General features: G+C 49.9%; 2 protein-coding genes across 5 annotated transcripts in view; both read right to left on the bottom strand.

The window, feature by feature from the left end:
- Positions 1-3,048: 3,048 nt before the first annotated feature.
- Insm1 (INSM transcriptional repressor 1) lies at positions 3,049-5,992 on the bottom strand. The gene is given in 1 exon segment (NM_001399746.1): positions 3,049-5,992. A coding segment is annotated over 1 exon segment (1,569 nt). The 5' UTR covers positions 5,825-5,992; the 3' UTR covers positions 3,049-4,255.
- A 6,717-nt stretch (positions 5,993-12,709) lies between these two features.
- The window catches only part of Cfap61 (cilia and flagella associated protein 61), a 278,953-nt gene continuing 271,463 nt past the window's right edge, over positions 12,710-20,199 (bottom strand). For all 4 annotated transcript variants that reach the window (NM_001430465.1, XM_087652240.1, XM_087652242.1 and 1 more), the window contains 1 exon segment: positions 12,710-13,157. In NM_001430465.1, the coding sequence (NP_001417394.1) occupies positions 12,957-13,157 (201 nt within the window). In that variant the 3' untranslated portion in view covers positions 12,710-12,956.

Here is a 20,199-nt window from a genome sequence, read left to right as displayed (position 1 = left end):
GATGTTAGAAATTACTGAGCTACTATTTCCTTAACGACCTTAGAAGAAGACAGGACTTCCCAAGACTACCTGGTTTAAAAAAAAAAGAAAGAAAGACTCCTCCACCCACCAGAGTCACATAGCAAGTATGGTTTCTCTGACGACTTGAACCATAGCTGCTGTGAAACTCTGCCTGGCTCAGTGGCAGAGAAGGTTGAGCTCTGAGATGCAGGAACCCAGGACTCCCAGCAGTGACTGGGCTGGTCGTCCATTGTGAGAGTGCCTGGGTCTGCTGCATTCTTGGGCCATGCCGTAGTCTTTGAGGGAGTCCCCTCATTTCTGAACTTCTGTTGCTGCTGTGTCTGTTCTGACTCCTGATATACACCTCGGGAGTGGTGAGCACACCAGCCTTCACCGTGGCCATTCTCACTGCATGCTGCAGGTCCGACAGGAAGAGACAAGCACTTCTTAAATAGCGGATGAGGTGACGCTCACAGATACATTTGGCTTCTTTCTCTCTCCCGCTCCCTCTCACTTTTCGATCTATTAATTTTTGAATTCTCACCAGAACACAGCTTTAAGGTTAAAGTCTGAAGCCTTTACGCCACCATGCTATTGTGCTGATTAGACAGAATCTGGGCCACTGGGTGTTGTTAATTCACCCCACAGGTTTCTCTCTGCGGTTCTGCTTTCTTATTGTTCTTCTGAAAAGTCCCACAGCTTGTAGCTTCATCTACCAAATGTTACAGCTTCCGCTAGCTGTGGTGTTAAAAATTCTATCTGAACATGGCCATGTTCATGAACAAGCTAACAGATGATAATTGCCAGGAAATTGTTTGAAGATGGCAACTTTTGTTCAAACTAAGCCTGTGCCAAGTTTATAGCAAATTCTAGATGTCACAGGGGCCAACAGTTGAGACAAAGATGTTGCCTCCTGTGTGAAAAACAGTGGACCCCTATGGGGTCTGTTCTGTCTTTGATCTCTCAGACTCTAGAATGCTCCCTGAGTTCTCCATGGTGCATACACCCCAAGCCTCACTAGTGGAATCTTTCACTAAGGCTACCTCAGGTTAACACAGAGCCTAGAGGAATCCAAGTGAGACTGATGAAAGCTACAGAACCTGAACAACCGTCACTAGGGCCCCTTCTTTGTAAGAAGAAACTCCTCCAGAATTATCTATTTTCTTGGACTAAGAGGTCTTGGACTATTGTGGCAGGGCTTGAGTCCAACCAGTCTCCTTTTAGACCAAAACTGCCGGTCCTTCTGGGCAGCTGATAGGTGTGATTTCCTCTGTCCATGGTGCTACCAAGGAGGGAAGCCTGGGCGTCGCTTCCCACAGCAGACTTTCCCAGCAGTGTCCCTGCTCAGGTTCCCTTTAGAGCTCCCACTGTTCCAGCCTCAGAGACGGAAAAACCTGTGGATGACAGGGCACGCTGCTCTGGGCCTCGGGACAACGATGTCAGCAAGAAAAGGGGGCAACTTGGTGCCTCTCCGCTGTTCCAGAAACACACTCACTTTGGGTCCAAAGCAGTTCAGAATACCCTTCCTTTTTTGATTTGCTCGGTCTAAACAGAAATAAAGAACTGGGCTAGCGATCTTGATCTTATTTTTTCCTCTTTTGGCTCCTCCCTCTTTACCCAGGTTGTTACTCTAACCCCTTATTTTCTCATCGATTGTGGTATGAGCGGGGAAATGATGAACTGGCTTCCACTACTGACCTCCCAATATTGGAGTGACCTCAGCCACTGTAAAGAACTCTCCACTCTCTGAGGAAGCTTGAAGAAAGGAAGAGTGACTTCCTAGTGGTAGAATATTATGCTAACTTGAATTCTTTCGAAATTAGTCCACCAATGGTCTTCGTCTGCACCTCGGGGGGCAACATCAGACATCTGTTTCCTATGCAGCTTCACTTAGAAGCTCTCACACACAAACAGAACTCTGGCTTTTATTTTGGAGAAGTAATATATCTGCTCGACTAGAACAATTTCCTCAGTAGACAGAGGACCACTCAGGAACGAGGAAGTCATATTTGCATGTATAAAGAAGAGTAGTGGTGAGCTCACACCTTGTGGTCTAGGCGAACATGATGCGGCCAGCGCAGATAGCAGCTGCTGTTCCCAGAAACAGGTCTTGTCAAGCGGGAGTAGACTTCATGTGAAAAAAATCTACTGCCACTGAACACCCACACACTGCTCTGTAGCTTGGATGGGGTGGTTCAGAGGGACAGCTTTAAAGACTCCATATTTCCTTCCGAATTCCTTGTTCCCTTCCCACCCCATCACAGCTCTTCTCGGGAGATCCTCACAGCTAAAATCTCATATTTCTCTTTGGAACTCTAATGAGTAGGGAAAAGGTAAGAGCGACACAAAACCCAGGGCACACTCGTTTGTGCTGTGTGGCTCTGCTCCTTAATCGCACTTTCCAGAATACCGTGGGTGATCAGCAGAACCCTTCTTCAAAGAGCTGAGTGACAAATAACGGAAAACATTGTAATTGCCTGTTATTAAATTTAATACCCCAAACAGATGGTGTTCACTCCCTCTCCCCTGCTCCTGTGCCCTGTGGATGACTTACCTGACTGGAAACTTATTTAGAGCCCTCTCTCTAAATCCAGTTGCTGAACTTGTGTTACACCCATATCTATATTTTCTGCTTTCTCCTACTTGGTCCTTTAGAGTAATTAAAAATCCCCCTCACTTTATTTGAGGAATGGCTATCACCAAATTACAGACAAGGGAAGAATATGATAAATTGAGGTGGGGCTCCTGTATCTGCTGTGCAGAGGGCAGCTTCTCTTGACTGCTTAGACGCATCTGAAAAGCTGCTGTGTGTGAGCTGCTGTGCGTGGCTGGCTCTAACTCACCATCCAGTACATTTCCATCAGAAGGGGCAGAATCTAGGACAGGCAAGTTCAGCTGTGAAAAATCCGTGACTATTGTGAGAGGGGTGGACTTTTTCTGACCATAGGAATAAGGGTGCTTTTAAGAAACCACTAAAACACACCATTTACAATCTATTTTAGATCCTCCTTGGAGGGAACTACTGGATGCTGAAACAAGACTACAATATTTTGACTTTGAAAATATTTTATTTGAATAGTAAATATTTATACAGTTGAAACAGTTCTATCGAAGCTTTCTATAAATAGCTAACAATTAAGAAAATAATGTATGTAGAAAAGAGATTGCATTTAAAAGTAAGAGCTGTCGGTTGTACAAGGGCCTTGGGGCCCCTCAAGCAGAATAAAATGGTACGTTGTCTGTAATTCCCTCGATAGATAGAAAAGTTAAAAACTTTCAGCAGGCCCCTCTAGCAAAAAGGTTCTTTCCTAAAATGCACAGTGAAATGTCAAAGGTGGCAGGGGGAAAGCTCACAAAAAAAAAAAAAAAAGAAAGAAAAGAAAAAAGAAAAGAAAAGAAAAGAAAAGAAAGAAAGAAAGAAAGAAAAGGAAAAAGAGAAGAATCTGCAATCAAATAATATCATAATCTTCATAATTAATATAAATAAATAAAGAATAAATAACAATTAGGCATAAATCAACATATACACGTAAAGGGAACTCAATAGTTCTACCTCAACAAAGATGATCAAACCAAAAGTCTTCCGTGAAATACTAAGGCAGTTACTACAGCATCTCGTTAAAACTCCTCCCACCCCCAAAAAACAATCCCCAACAGACAACAGGTCAAGGCATTTGTGGCTATACTAAAGAAAACTCTTTTTTAAGCAATTTGATTTGTTCACATACAAAAAGGTAAAGCCAGACTCCAGCAGTTCACAAGCCATAATAAAGCTAATCGTGTGGGAAGTTCAATTTACAGCCTGTGAAATATAAAGGCATTTATTCCTCAAGATTCACCCAAAACAACCCGTACGCTACAGACATTGAGAGCAGAGATTGGTAGGCAGAGCAAACCGCATTTTCTAGACCATGAACACAGTGAATACTAGCAAGAAAAACAGCTTCACCCCTCAAAGAGAGGCGTCCAACCACGAGATAAACGTATACAGCATTTTTTTTCTCCCCTGTACAGAGACGGACTCCTGTTGCGCCATGGGATTGGGGGTAGGGGACACAACGCAAAGGGGGTGGGGTCCAAAGGAGTCACAGCGAGAAGACCAGGGTTACCGTCACGCCGCACCAAGAGAAGCGAAGACGACACTTTCATCCCGGATTGGGGGTAGGGGCCCCCCAGATCAGGCATGGGACGCGCGCTCTCTTTGTGGGTCTCCAAGTGAAGGCACAGTTCTAGGGGCCCGGACCGAGGGCGCACTCTAGCAGGCCGGACGCACGGGCACCTGAAGGAGGATCACCTGTCTATTCTCAGACGGGTGGCACTTGTTGATGTGCCGCGTCAGGCCGGGGGAGCTGTAGAAGGTGGCCGGGCAGTACTTGCAGGGGAACACCTGGGCAGCGTGCAGCAGGCGCAGGTGGCGCTCCTGGGCGCCCTTGCTGGGGAAGGTCTCCCCGCACACTGGGCACAGGTGGCACTCGGTGGCCGCACTCAGGCCCAGCACGCCGACCGCCTCGCCGTCCCCCGAGGCCTCCTGGGGCGCCTTTTCGTCGGGCCCCGCGTAGAAAGCCAGGATGTCCTCGGCAGGGGGCGGCGGCGGCGGCGGCGGGGGCGGCGGCGCGCCTTTGGCCTGCAGCGCCTGGTGATGTGCCAGCAGGTGCTTACGCAGATAGGCCTGACGACGGAACTTCTTGGCGCAGTGGTGGCACTCGTAGAGCCCGTCCTCGGAGCCTGACTCGGATACGCCGCCAGGGCTCGGCGTGTCCCGATCGCTGCTGCCGCCGCCGCCCGCAGCCTCGCGCGCCTCCGCCCTGGTGGCGGCTTCTGGCTCTGGAGCGCGGGCCGCCGCGGGCGCCGGCCGCGGTTTGTGCCAGCGGCGGTGCGAGGCCAGGTTGGCCGGGCAGCTGAAGACCTTGGCGCATTCGGGGCAGCGGTACTCCACGCGCACGATGCGCGAGCACTTGTGCTGCGCCAGCGCGAACGGATCGGCGTACTCCTCCTTGCACAGCTGGCAGATGAACTCGCCCAGGGGTCGGGTCGCGCCCCCCGCGCGGCCCCGCGGCGCCTCCACCGGACCCTCCTTGATCTTGAGCCCCAGCACCGGCGACGTGGTCACCTCGTCCTCGAAGTGCAGCTTGCGGATGGCCTTAGGCTTTTTGGCGCTCGGGGCCTTGGCTGCCTTGGCGGGAGGCTCTGCAGCGACAGCGGCAGGGGCCGCGGGTCGCTTGCCGGGGGGCCGCAGGGCCGCGGCGGGGGACAGTGGAGGACCGGGCCCAGGACCCCGAGCCGCCTCGGCGCCGGCGGAGAACGCAGTGCCCATCTTGAGCTCGGCCGGCGCGAAGAGCAGCGCGTCTCCGCCGCAGGTGCCGCCACCGCCGCCGCCAGCGCCGTTGGCGCCGCCGCCTCCCCCTGCGAGCAGTGCAGCGGGCGTAGGGAAGGACTCGGCAGACACCGGCGAGCCCAGGTTGAAGCTGCGCTCGAAGTACTTGTGCTTCTCGTGCTCGCGACTCACCGGCCGCGTGGGGCTGTAGAGAGGCGCGGGGTGCGCAGCCTCCGGGTTGCCGAAGTGCGCGGCCCGCGGCCCCGGAGGGGGTGGCGGTGGGCCCGGCGCGCAGGCAAGAGCGGCGGCGAGCGCAGCATGGGCGCGCTCGGCGAGCGCCGGCGGCGGAGGTGGCGGTAGCGGCCCGGGGCTGGGCACGGGGGGCTCGGCGCGGGCGCCCCCGCAGCCGGGTGACAGCAGCAGCGCGCGGTCACAGTCCTCGCCGCCGCGGACCCGGTAGGACACGGGCGTGGACTTCTTGCTGCGCTTCACCAGGAACCCGCGGGGCATGTTGGCGCGGTGCAAAGGGCGACGACGCACTGGCTGGGTCCCACCTCCGTGCTTGGCCCTGGCGGCCCTCAGTGCCCCCAGCCCATCGCCTGCACGCGGCGGCTTCGGGACTCGCGCGGTGCCCGCGGCTGCTGGCCCGGCTCTGCGCTCCGCACACGCGTCCCTGTCCCCGGGCCCGGGCGCCGCTCCCTTTTAACTGGGGGAGGGGGCCATTGTTCTCGCCTCCCGCTTCCCCCGGAGCCAATCAGCGCGTCCGCAGCTCCTCCGCCGACGAGGGCGGGAGGGCGACAGAGCGGCAAAAAAGGGGCCGGGACTCGAGGGTCGCCCGGTAGGTGCGGCAGATGTACCTGAGGGCGCGGGGCCCCAGCGCGCGCCCCTCGGCCGCCCCGCCCCGCCGCGCCCGGCGCCGCCGCCCCGCCTGGCCCAGGCACACGCCCGGCCCCGCCTCCCTTCACGGTCTGCTGCTCCTCTATGGGGAGGCGCACGTGCCTGGGCTTTGTGTGTCTCCTCCGGGGGGCGCGGAGCCGCCAAATGGGCCCGTCCATCAGCACGACAATGTGCGCCCCCCTCCCGCGCGGGGATTACCCGCGGGTCGCGAGCTAAATAGCAACAAAGGAGAAGAATGGCCCCAAATATGTCAGGAGGGTTCAATCCGCGAGCCGGAGCCCAAGGGGAAATTGGGCGCGCTGATGGGGTGGGGGCAGGGGCGACCCGAGGGCCACGGCTGCGGCGGGAGAAGGGCGCGGGAGCCCCGCGCACTGTATGGAAAATCATCCGCAAGGGGAACGCGCTACTCAAGTCCGGACAGCCAGTGGCCAGCCGGTGCCCTGGCCGCGGGACCGGGAGGTTCCGAGAGTCAACACATTGAGCCTGCAGCACTCGGTAGAGTGCGGCGTCTGGGCTAGCAGGCTCAGCCTGCCTGCCGGCGGGCCTCGCAAGGCTTCCCTCGAGTTGGAGAAACTGTTTGCATAGCACGTTTTCGATCATCCCCGGATGCGGGGCTGCAGCCCTGGCCTGCTGGCTGGCTTCCAAAAGGAACTTAAGCGTCTGAAGTTCCTTTCCCTAATATCCCTAAGCTGGGGGGATTGACATCCTTGCCAGGGCCGGACCCAGGCTTCAGGAGCCTTCTGGTTGTCCAGGGAGTAGGCAACGCCTGTGGAGTTGACCCAAGCGGGCCACGCACGGTGAAGTTGGTTTCCACCCTCTGCGCACCCTCATGCATTTTCATTCTGAGCGGGCATTTTGTCTGCGGGTTGACATCAGATGCTAAATCAAGGGCTCCAATCAAGGCGCTGCGGAATAAAGCAACCGCCTGTCTGGGCGCGGGCCCCCCCGGAGCCGTGCCCCCTTCACCTTTGTGAAGGAAATTAACCTCCCGCTATTGAGCGCGGGTCGCGGCCAATCTGGACGCAAAAGAGACGCGTGCTGCCCGGGGTGGGGGAGGTGGGGGTGGCCAATCTGTCCTCAGAGGGAGCCTGCAGCCTGAGAGGACCAGCCGCTTTTCCCGTGCCACTGGGAAGAGACAACAAGGAAGGACAACCCTGGTACACACACCACACTCAACGCCGGATTTGGACCCAGACCTGGCAACTTGTCTAGGGATTTCTTCCCTGCCCAGGCCTGAGGAAACACAAAAGATTGCTTTTCTTGGGAAAGGAGTAGATCCCTATGAAGTCCGTCACCAGAGAATAGCCAAGACTCATCAAATGTCATAGCTGTGTCGAAAATGTCACTTTACTCAAAGTGAGAGAAACATTTTTTCTTGCAGTGAACCTAGATTTTTGCTGAGTTTGATTTAAGATTAAATTCCACCGAAGGCATTTAATTGTTTTGGGGTTTCCCTCTGAAAATACCCTGGCTTGGAAATTAAATACAGGGTTATTTTTTTTTTTCAACAGAATCCACTTGAGTAATAAATTGTAATGGGGACAGTTGTTAAGGTGAGTTAACTCAGATGAAAGAAGTTTTATGTTTTTGTGTCTTATGATTTTTTTAAACCACCAACTGAAGCGAGAAAATTTTATAAAATGCTGTGATGAATGCTAGTCTTTAAAAAGTTAGAAATCCCAAAATGAATTACAATTCATGAATGTTTCGATCTGAAAATAACTGTTGTTTCTTTGCTCTTTTGAGCGCTGATTAATACTACTGATGAAATTAGAAGAGAGAGAGGGGGAGAGAGGGAGATTCCGAGACAGCTTTGGCCAATTTTATTTTCTAATCACGAATCCCATCTGGGTTGTGGAATAATTGGGCGGGGCTGGATGGGCTACCCCCATCAGGATATTTAGTCTTGCGTATGTAACACTCTTTTTATTCAAAAGGCTACCGGAAGAGTTCGTTGCCTAGTGAGTTCTTACAAACAGAAAACCCACTAATATCTGTATAAAGAAGGTGTGTATGTATGTTGGGTGGGTGGGGGTGCATATGTCCAACAATTGAAAAAAACAAAACAAACAAGCAAAAACCTTGTACGAGGAAATTCAAACAGGGCTCTTGATTTAGTCAGGGAAATCTATGCAGATATTTAGTGGATATTTTTCACGCCGGTACAGTTAAAATAAATGGGAACTTGGAAAGTCCTGGAACACTTAGGCTGCGCACTCGGACACGTGCTCGCACCAGCTACCCCAGCAGGTGCTGTCCAGCACCGGTGGTAGTAGGTCTTCAGGATTTTCTCAGAATCTGTCTGCCTGCAGGGACCAGAACTCCTACTCCTGCGAAGTGTCTTCCCCTGGGAAGAGCAAAGCTCGCCCGCGGCCTGCATCTCCACACTGTGCTTCAGGATAATGGATGCGGGAGCGGTGGTGGAGAAACCTTGACTTTGCCTTCTTTAAGGAGGCCTTAACGGGAGTCGGTGGGAGGCTGGGCATAGAAGTGTCCCAAGTGGACATCAAGTGAGGACTCCTCTTCCTTCATGGACCGCTTGGGGGGAGACACCCCCCCCCCCGCCTCTCCAATTCTTGTCCTTGCTGAATGGGAGGTGGGTACCGGTTCCTACCGCTGCAGAGCTGGAGGCCGGCGGTGCTCGCTCTCATCATCTCTTCCTGCGGCTGCAGCTGCCGTCCAGGCAAGCATGCGGACTCACTGACCACCAGCACTGCTCCGAGAGGAAGTTGAGACCTCTGAGAGTTTCTAGAATTTGGGTATCTGGGTGCTGAGTACAATCTTTGGAAATTTAGAGCTGAGCTTTGACCACTCAGCAGGAAGTCAGGGGTCTCTGGCTTCGCCGTGCAGGGAGAGCTTCTGGAGACACCAGGATTGTGTGTGTCGGGGCGAGTGTCCCTAGTATTCTTTCTGCGGTTCTGCTGAAACCTGCTCTCTGAATTTAACAGAAGCTCCAAAACACAGATTCCGGTTCCCACAGGACACGACTCGAAGGCACTGCGCCTCACAGTTCCATACCCACCGCCAGGTCCTGGAGGACCCAGAGTGCAGAAGCTTTGTGTTTGCTGGAATGAAGGGTTGTCTTGTCAGTCCCAGGAGCACGCGAGAGACACGCGCAGGCGGGATGCCGCCGCCCCTCCGGGCCCAGTTCGGCCTCTGGGCACCTTCCGGGCCTCCCCGCCCCATAGGCCGCTGCCTTTGTTCGACACATTAGCATAAAGCTGCCACGGATCTCCCGTTTAAATAATTCCACACAAAAGGAGAGTGCATGAAAGAGATCGAACAAGGGTGAAGCCGCGAGGCCGCGCCGGGCGCCGGGCGCGGGAGGGACGCGCTCGAGTGTCCCCTCCCCTCCAGAGCCCAGGGCCCCGCAATCTGCCGCGCGTCCATTATGGGGAAACCGCTTTTATCCACCCTCCCTACACACCAGTAGGCCGTCGGGCCACCTCACACACTCACTGAAGTGCCCTTAGGGCTGTTTGTGTTTTGCACCGGATAGAGACTGGAAGGGGGGACGTGGGGTGATTGGTCCCTGGGCTGCAAGAGGGGGCGTTTGCAAAGCGAGAATGTGGGAATGTCTCAGCTAGAGCCTTTGGGACAGCACTGCCCGAACCCGGTGACAATGGGCCTGGATGCAAAGTCCCCTCCACCCCTCCCCCGTACCCCCCCCCCCGGGTCTGAAAATGAACCCACAGAAGCGGAGCCAAACTCTGGCGACCCCACTGCCAACACCCTACACCCCACCACCCACTGGGAGGCTGAGGGGCACTTTGGGCCTGGGCCTGCTTCTGCCCTTGGGTCAGGCCTTTTCTCACAACTTGTCCTCGGAGTTTGCTTCGACCCCGCTCCCATTTGAAACACCGTCCATCCTTTCTTCAGCCTCTTTTGACTGTTTTATTCCTTCCTCCTCCGTCCCTCCTTCCTGGTATTCTTTCCCCATCTCCCCACCCTATCCACCACCTCTCTCTTGGTTATCTTGTCCCTCTCCCCTTCTCTCTAAGCCCCCTTCTGCCTGAGTGTTTCTGTCTTGACAACGCCTTTCCCCTTTCCCATCACTGTCCTTCATCGTGTTCTTCCTCTGTCCCCTCCTCCTTCTCTACCCTCTTCCACTCTTCTTTTTCCCCCCCTCGATCTTCCCCCACTCCTTGCTCCTCCACCCCCACCCCCGAGCAGGCCAACGTGTGTTATTTTATTTGTCTAGAGAGAGCCTATTTGTTCAGTGATGTGTGGCCTCCTGGTCGCCTGCTTTAATGGGGGACGCGGAGGCTGGGCTTCTGTGAACATTAGCATACAGCTGCCGGGCTCCCGCCCCGGGCCCGCGCTTACTTTATGCCGGCCTTATCTTCACTTCTCTCAGCCAGAAAACAATCAACATCTCCTCACACACGCGACTTTCCAGTCCTGCTAAGACTGGCTCGCCCAAATGCATGCATTCATTCATATTCTCCCCCCCCCTCTCTCTCCTTTCTCTCTCCCCCCTTTAAGGGTAAATATTGATTGCCTGATTTTAATCCTCCAGGCAGGTTTTCCTTTTCTCTGTCTCTGTCTCCCTGTCTCTGTCTCTGTCTCTCTCCCCTCTCTCCCTCTCTCCCTCTCTTTAAGTTCCTGTGATATTTGAGTGCCATAAAACCAAAAGGAGCCATCTGTGGCAAGGAGGCGGCTACATTTCTTATTTAAGAACTGATATCTGTGAGAAGAACATTAGAGGCATCCGTGAAGCAGTGTTTGGAAATTTAACTTAGGTGTTTTTCTTGACAATATCCTTTAGTTACAAACCATAGAATCTCCAAATCAGGCAGGGACCCAGAGATATTCCAGTGTTGGTCTCTTTGAATCTTTATTGTGGGCTTTTACCATCCAGAGTCCTTCCGGCCAGTTAAGCTGTGAGCTGTGAGGGCTTCATTTCTTAGGAAACCTGTTCCTAACGGCTGCACATATATGTCAATGGTCCTAGACTCAGGAACTTACTTTCTAAGAGTAGGACAAGGATTAAAATGTCACCAGACAAGCTCTTTAGGCCAGGATATACTTTAGATATTCCCACACCTGTTGTGATGCCCATGGCTACCTTTTTAAAGGCAGCAAAGAGAACACTGAAGTTAACAGATTTATGCAGGGCTTGCTGTTAAGGTTAATGTAGTCATTTGGGGTCACTTTTGTGTAACTAGAGGCTTTATCATGGTAATAGTTGGTCACAAAAGTCATAACTGTTAAACCAGCTCGCTGACTTTGTTCTGTAACCTCTAGCCCAGAATCCCAGGCCCTGGCATCCAAATGCTCTACATTTGCTGATGAGTTTGACCCAGGACATCTCAGGAAAGGGACGAGGGAAGGAAGAGTGGTGCCTGGGCTGACACCCCTGAAATATGTGCTGGGTGTGAGTTCTGAAGCACGGGCCAGCAGCGATTGGTCGATTGGTCGCCATTCAAGTGATAGTCTGTACCAGATGGGCCACCGCTGTCCTCCCCTCCCTGTCCCACATTTGTGTGAAACCTATGTGTGAAGGAATGGATGGCATTTATTTCTTGCTTTTGTCTGGCTGCAGAAAAACAGGAGCTCAGTGTTCCAGAACAACTTTGTTGTGAGAAATGTCAAACAACTTGGTGCTCCAAGTGCCCAGGCAGCTTGTGTCAGAGCTGGATGGCGCACGTAGACTTCTGGCTTGCCCCCCCCACTTTGCCTTGGGGAAGCTGGGAGAATCTTGCCACTGAGCCTTTGTGTGGGTGCGTGGGGTGGGGTGTAGGGTGATGGGGGTGTAGGGTAATGGGGGTGTAGGGTGATAAAACCCATACTTGTGCTCATAAAAAACAATTTAAAGCCCTACTGTGGGTCAGTTGTGCTGCACTGCTTCTGTTTGTTCCTGAATCCATGTGCTTTGGGGGGTGGGCAATTAAAACTTGCTTTCTTTAGAAAAGAAGACCGCTTCCTTCCGTTTTTCTTTCTTCTTTGAGATGGTTTTCACTTTGCAGACCAGGCTGGCCCCAAACTCACTGTATAGCTCACTGCCTCTCAATTCATAATAATACTCCTGTCTTAGCCTCTGGTAGTGGCTGCGGGAGGAGGGAAAAAAAAATCTGATCCACATTGGGTTATTTGAGGAACCAGCCCTGCTCTACCTCACTGCTCTGGAGATCAGCGTCAAACAAAATGAACGAGAATAATTTCCCTCTACATTTCAGAATTTGAGGTCTGTGTGTGGATCTCCTGGTCTTCCTTTTTTTCCCCCTTAGCCTTTACGTTCAGCAAAATAAATAGAAAAACAAACAAACAGTAAGGCTCTGCAAGAAGCCTCCTTGGTTTCAAAAGGTCAGGTAGGTTCCACCCAGTCCTCCTGAGGGGGGATTACAGATTTAATTTCTCCTTGTCTGTTTACCAATCTCCTATTCTGGGCACATAATTTTCTTTTTATATCACCCACTATTAAATGGTACACACAGGAAGGGCTAATTGAATTGGCAGCAGAACATTCCAGGAAATCAAACAGCATCACGCACAAGGTAAAAGCAAGAAGAGGTCATTTTATTGCTAGAGTGGATTATTCTGCTCAGAACATGCCTGTGTTTGGAAAGTTCCCGGACTTCCCAGTGCCACACAGCCGAGCGCCACCTGCTGGAAAACCGGGAAAACACAGGAGGAAGGAAGTGCATGTGATCGGGGTGGTGGGGTTGGGGGTTGGGGGGTTCTGCCTATGGAGCCCTTGGCTGACAGAGTGGAAGTGACGCCCGGGGTGGGGGGCTGGCTACAGCTAAATGATGCCTGGCCACGCGTACATGGGCAGGTGGTACTGGTTGTAATGAAGATAATCTAGGATGCTCTTCTCCAGCAGACTTTTGTAGATGGAATCCTCAAAAACCTTCTGGAGGTATTTCTGGGGCTTCTCATTCAGGTTTATTTCCTCTTCCTCTAACTGGCGGGCTATCTGCTCCATGGTAGGCTGGTCTTCCTCCTGTGAACGAACGCAGTTAAGGGGCAGAGTCAGAGCTTCCTGGCACTCAGCGCCACCAGGGCAGGGCAGGGTCAGCTCCCCAAGGATGGGAGCTCTGTCTAGCTTTGTAGAAATTCTTCATAAAGGGGACAAAACACACGCACCGCACAGTTATTCTTATCATTTCAGTGGACAGTTAACTACACTCACACAGTCGCGACATCATCCATCTGTCTTCAGAGTTTGCATCCCGAACCACGGAAACTGTCTCTGTTAACAGGAGCACAAAGTCCTGTCCCACATCCACCCCCAGTCCCTGGTTCCTTCCTGGGGCACCTCAAGCAACTGCAGCCACACACTGTTTATGTTTTCCTGTAAGAACTCTATTTGTCAAGTAGCGTGATGTTACCAAGGATGTTAATTTTAAGCCCTCAGTTTTCTTTTTCAGATAAAATTATCTGCTTGCTTTAACATTTGGGTAAGAAACCCTCTAGGTGGTTGATTTTCTTGGGTCTTGGTCAAGGGGTAGAGTTTAAGAACCTCAGAAGTTCTTAGTACAAATTCTTATTAACACAGGACTCAGCAAGAATAAAGTTATTTGAGACTATGCTCATTCTGCAAAGTGTAGAGTTTTTCTGGCATCTTGTGAAACTTTCAAACATACAGCCAGGTGGCGGTGGTGCAAGCCTTTAATCCCAGTGCTTGGGAAGCAGAGGCAGGCAGATCTTTGTGAGTTCAAGGCCAACCTGGGCTTCAGAGCAAGTTTCAGGACAGCCAAGGCTACCCTGAGAAACTCTGTCTCGAAAAAGAAATTTCTTTTTCCAAATAGACAAGTAGAAAGCCTCCCCTGCACGCCACAAATCCCCGAGGTGGTCCTTGCTGTGGGGTCCTGCCCGTCTCCCGAAGGATTGGGACTAAGGATTTTGAGCTGGTGGGCTCTTGCCAGCACAGTGACTACTGATCCCTCAGACCAGAGTCACAGTGTGTTCACACCAACTTTCAAATAGAAAGAGCAAAAGCAAAAACTAAACAGGGGGTATCTGTGAGGTTCTCCTGGACCATCACAGATGGAAGGCTCAAGCTGCATGGAGGCACACTATCATCTGGCTATTTAAGCAGGATAGGGCCAGGCTGGGGAGATTATAAACACGGAGCTTAGAACAGTCGGGGCGTGGTGCAGAAATTGAGGTTGAAAGCTGAACGGAGGGTAAGGAAAGGCAACAGATGGCTGGTCCTAAGAGCCAGAGATGAAGGCATTGGAGGTGCCAGCACAGCCCGTGGATATAATCTGCTGTCTACATGAAGCTGGCTCTTCCTTCAGTTGAATTGGAGGATTCTATCAGACCAGCATGAGACACTGAACCAATAAAAGTGGGGCTTATTACTGCATGAGGCTGTTCTACAGTGGGGAGGGCGGTGTAAGATCAGAGTAGCACCTGTGGCCTCTCCCCTCACACTGTGCTTACCTGCCATGGGCTCATCTCAAAGTGTCCCATGTCATGTGTCTGGCTGTGTCTGGCTTCTTTCGCTTAGTGGAATGTCTTGGCTTTTTCCAGTCTTCTGAAGGTTCCCTCATTATTTTAATAAGTGTGTGTTCATGGGCCACCATGTAATGTTATGATGCACACGTGCATTGTGAGATGAGGAAGCTGACTGGCATATAGAATGCCATCTGTGCTAAAACCCACCCTTATGACAAACTGGAAACAACTGTACATTATTATTAGTGTCAGTTACCAGGCTGTATGATAGGTGACTAAAACTTATTCCTGTCGAAACATGTCTCTTTTCCCCATTCTCCCCGCCTGGCCAGCTGTCTGCATTAATCACTCTAGGCTCTTTTTCTCTATGTTTGCCTTTACTGTGACTTCGTGCAGAGGCTAGGCTTCTTCCATTCAGCGTGAGGTTAATCCATATTGTTGCACAGAACAACTCTTTTTTAGGGCTGAATAGTATTCCACCACATAACATACATTCCAATGTATACATATCACATTCTCTTTCCCCATTCATCCATGGATGGGCAACTGTATTGTTCCATGGGCAACTGTGTTGTTCCTACATCTTGGCTGTTGGTGCTGCAGTGAGCATGACACCGTAGGTATACTTTCTTCACACCAATTTCTTTATGAATTCCTCTTGAGATGCACTCAGATGTGGAACTGTTGATCACATGGTGACTCCGACTGTGACCTCTACACTGTTTTTGAGGATGGCTTTCACTTACGTTCCACCAGCAGTGAGTGTTCAATGAATGGGGTTTCTTTTGTCTGTGTCTTGACCGGTCCAATGTCTCACCTCTCAGCTTCTCTATGACCGGCATGCTAACACCGTCTGGTGGTAGCTCACTGTTTCTAATTTCACTCCTTGGTGGTGTTAACCATTGCTTTCTTGTTTATCTGTTGACCATTTAATCTGTAGGTTTCCCTTTGACAAATGTCTCCAGACCATTTGCCTATTTAAAAAGATAGGCCATCTGTTTTGTGCATTGATTGATTGGGTTCCTCACAGACTTGAGATTTTAGCCCCTGGCCAACTCGTGGTTGCAAATACCTTCCAACCGCCCGTGGGCTGTGTGAACTCTGATTCTTCTTCACTGTGGGGAAGCTTTTCAGTTTGACTGAGGCCACTTCTTTATTTCTGCTTTTTCTTGCCTGTGCTTGGGTCATATCTAGAAAACCCCTGTCTAGATTTCTTTTTTTTTTTCCCTGTCTAGATTTCAAGGAGTCTTCCTCCTGTTTTCTCCAGGAGTTCCGTGGTGTCTCTTTTATAAGTGTTCTGATAAGCTCCATGTTTGTTCTTTGGTATATGAATGTCTGATTTTCACACAGTCCTTATCAAAGAATCTGTCCTGTTGGTATGGTAACTTTGTTCTTAAAAAAAAAAAAAGCCCACTGACTAGGGAGATGGAGAGATGGTCCAGGGTTAAGAAAAATGGCTACTTTTCCCGAGGACCAGAGTTTAATTCACAGCACTCACATAGTGGCTGGCATGTCTGTAACTCCAGTCCGGAGGGATCTGATGCCCTCTTCTGGCCACTCTGGGAACTAGGCATGCAAGTATACCCTGATGATAAGACGTGTGAGGCAAAACACTCACATGTGGGAAATAAAGATTTAAAAACTAACAAAACACCTACAAATCAATATACTAAACACATTGCGTTTCTGTAAGAAGTTATTAAGGGAAAAATACAAACTGTAAAAAGGAGTTCTCTCAGCAGATTAGGAAACCTTGGCTGTAGAAGCATGGGTCCATTTCTGGGCTCTTGGTTCCCTATCCTGTTGGTCAGGACATTTGTTTTTATTCTAGCACCGTGCTGTGTGGGTTTCTGTAGCATTGTTGTGTGTTTCAAAAGTAGGTAGCATGGAGTTTCCACCTTTATTTCTTTTGTTTTGGCTATTCTGCTCTTCTGTGGTTCCATATAAATCTGAGAAACTTTTTCCTGCTTTTGGACTAACAGCCATTGGAATTTTTCTAGGGATAACACTGGATCTTGCGTGGCTTTGGGTGATGTTGAGATGGTGACAATTTTAGTTCTCCTAGTCTATGAAGGCAGGGGAACGTTCTATTTACTTCTGTCATCCTCAACTTCTTTATTTCACTTTGGCTTACGTCTTGGGGATCTGAAAGGCTACATGGTGCTGGAAGGAGGTGCTGAGGGGCTTCAGGGGAACTTCCTGTCGGGACTCCCATGCCTGGTTGTGGGGGAAGGGGTGACCTTTCTTGGAGACACTTGCTGGCCAGGCCTGGGGCCACCAGTGTAGAGGCAGTGTGGGTGTTACGATCCTCCCTGGAGGAATACCACCTGCTCTTTAAGGTGGCTGCTGTCCAGGGAGTTACAGAGATGGAGGTGTGCTGGGCAGACCTAGGGTGGATGATCCACAACACCCTGGCTAGAGTTCTTTACAAGACCCCAGTGGCTTCCACAGAACCTTCCATGGTGGCCAGAATTCTCTCTCTCTCTCTCTCTCTCTCTCTCTCTCTCTCTCTCTCTCTCACACACACACACACACACACACACACACACACACACACACACTGGGACATGCATGGCCAGGCTGGTTTCCCTGATAAGCTGTGGATGGTTCTGGAGGAAACGACCCACACATCGGAGTTGTGTTCAGTTCCCAAAACAAAGCCCAGAATGAGGTGGGTGCAGGCAGCCCCCAGAGGCAAGGAGACTAGGCAGTGGACAGGCGAATGGTCCTCACTTGGGGAGAAGGGGGCAAAAACTGACCGATAATGGTTTCCATTACAAGCAAAAGTGTTGGCAGGAATTGAAGGCAGGATGTGGCAGGCAGCCTCTGGTGGAGCTGCTGATGGGGAGGGACTAGGAGATGGCTGGAGGCCTAGAGAGAACCCTGAGGCCTGTTGCAGTTGAAGCAGGAGACAGATCTGCCAGACCTGAGGGCAGCTGCTCTGATCAGTGTATTCCTGGCTGGGTTATTTTGTTTTTGTTGCTGTTGAGGGAGTGGGTCCTTTTGCTTAATCACCAATATTTTATGCTCTATTTTTTTTATGCCTACAGATCCTCTACATCATTGGTTACATTTATTCTGAAAAAAAATTAATGCTATTGTAAACAAGATTGGTTGCTTAATTTCTTTTTCAATGAGATCATTGCTAGTGCTTTGTTTTTCTGTCCTGCTATTGACTGTTAATTAGGTGGCTTTCCCCCACCCCGTGTGTGTGTGTGTGTGTGTGTGTGTGTGTGTGTGTGTGTGTGTGTGTGTTGCTGGGAGTGGAACCTGGAGCCTTGCCCATATCATGGAGCCACAATCCCGGTCTTCATGTGTCCGTTCTAACAGGGTGAGCTCTCAGCTTTCTGCTCTACCTACCTGTTGCACCCCTGCCATTCCGAGGTCCTTCTGGCCATAGTATTTTCTCACAGCAACAGGAGGATAGCTAAAACAGAAGCCCCGTACTCTGTTTTCTGGCCTAACTGTTCTGGATGCAGCCTTTTGTACTGTTGTTGAGTGGAATTGGCAAGAATGGTGCTCTTTTCCTGTCTCTGATCTCTGAGTATGGTGCTAACTGTGAGCTTGCATTGTGGGGATAGAAGGTTATGTCTCTGCTGAGACAATCTCGTGGCTTTTGTCCTGAAATATGATTTGGGGGGCTCATTTACATTCATGACTGAGTCCTATGACATTGTCTGAAGAGACCACATTTGTTTAATCCATTGACATGCTGATGGACATGTGGGTTGTCTCCTCTGCTTAGCTGCTCTGGGTGCTTTGAATATTTGTGTACAGGTATTCATCTGAATAGCATTCACATCTTTAAAAAAAACCAGATGGCTAAATGTACAGTTGCTGGGTCAGAGGACGATTCTAGTACGCTAATTATTTTTATAGCAACTTAATTTTACATCTTCACTAGCAGCTATGTAAGGATGCTCTTTCACCCACATTTACTGTCTTAAAAAATATTTATTTGTTTTAAGAGTGTTTCAACTACATGTATCATCTATGCACCCTGTGTGAGTCTTGTTCAGGGAGAGTCCAGGAGAGGGCGACAGATCCCTTGACCTAGAGTTACTGACTCCTAGGAGCTGACTTGTGGGTGCTGGGATTCCAACCAAGGGACGATCATAACTGACAAGTGATCGCTCTATGGCCCTGTCCTTTTTAATCTACATGTCTGTCTGTCTGACTGTCTGTCTGTCTATCCATTCATCGTCTATCTATATATCTATCAACTATACCTATCTATCATCTATTTGTATCTATCTCTCTTTATCTCTGAATGTGAAACGGCATGCTATTGTAGTTTTGACTTTGTTCCTCTAATGATTAATATCATTTTCACATGAACGAACACATATGTGACCTCCACCATTTTGTGTCTTGATCCTCCTGTCTCAGCTTCTCAAATGCTGAGCTCCAGTGCCTGGCTACATCCAGACCTTTTGTTTTATTCTGTTAGTCTAGTTAACATAGTTAATGCGGCTTGTGAAGTGCCCCATTGACTGGTGACTGTTGCTCTGAAGTAAGGTAATCAGAGAGTGTGAAGGCTTCAGCTTTGCTCTGCTGTCCCTGGAAGATAGTTTTGGCTGTTTGAAACCTCTTGCAGCTCCATGTAAGTTTTCTGTGTCTATAAAAAATGCCTTTGGGTTTCTGACAGGATTTCACAAAATCCGTGAGCTGTTTTGGATGCAACTGCCATCTAAACAAAATAGTCTCTAAGACTGTGAACATGATATTCTATGTATCTATGTATCTGTGTATCTATGTATGTATCTATATATGTTTGTATCTAAGTATGTATGTATGTATCATCTATCTATCTATCTATCTATCTATCTATCTATCTATCTATCTATCTATCTATCATCCATTCGTCCATCTATACCTTTGAATCTTCTAGAACATCACACAGCTTTCAGTGTCCAGTCTTGTACTACTTTAATTAAATTGATCCCCAGGTATTTAATTCTTTTTGATGTTACTGTGAGTGGGTTATTTTCCTAATCTCATTTTCATTCGAGTAATGTAGACGGCTGATTGCTGTGTGTCTGTCTTGTACCGTGCAGTTTTGCCAAGGGCGTGTATTAGCTTTATTATTTTCTGGGTTGTTAGAACTGTACCATGTGAAAAGAGCCATAGTTTTACTTACTCCTTTCCAAGGCATGTGCCTTTTATTTCTTTTTTTTTTTTAATTGCACTGGTTACCCCAACTTTAACTGTTTTCCGGGGGATATTGAGCATACGTGGTGGATGGAGATATCTTTGTCTTTCTGCAGATCTCAGGAGTAAGACTCCAGCTTTAGGTCATCCACTACTCAGTCCGACACTTGCTGTGACCTTTCATAATCTATCAAACAGGAGACGTCTCCTCCTACTGCTGGGTTGTTTTTTTTTTTTTAATGTGTGTGAATGAATGAATGCTGTGGAGGTCAGCCGAAGGCACAGGATCTGCTGAGGCTGGAGTGGAGTTATGATCCACTCATGTGGGTGCTGGGATCTGAACTTGGGTCCCCTCTTAGTGCTGAGTCTTTAAACTATGACATTTCTTGTCTTTTTCTTTATTTTCTTTCTTCCTTTTTTGTTCTATTTTT

Source organism: Rattus norvegicus, chromosome 3, assembly GCF_021556685.1.
Source record: "Rattus norvegicus strain SHRSP/BbbUtx chromosome 3, alternate assembly SHRSP_T2T, whole genome shotgun sequence".
In the NCBI taxonomy this organism is placed as follows: Eukaryota; Metazoa; Chordata; class Mammalia; order Rodentia; family Muridae; genus Rattus; species Rattus norvegicus.
Note: the sequence above shows the minus strand (reverse complement) of the source record. Positions and strands in the feature narration are given on the sequence as shown.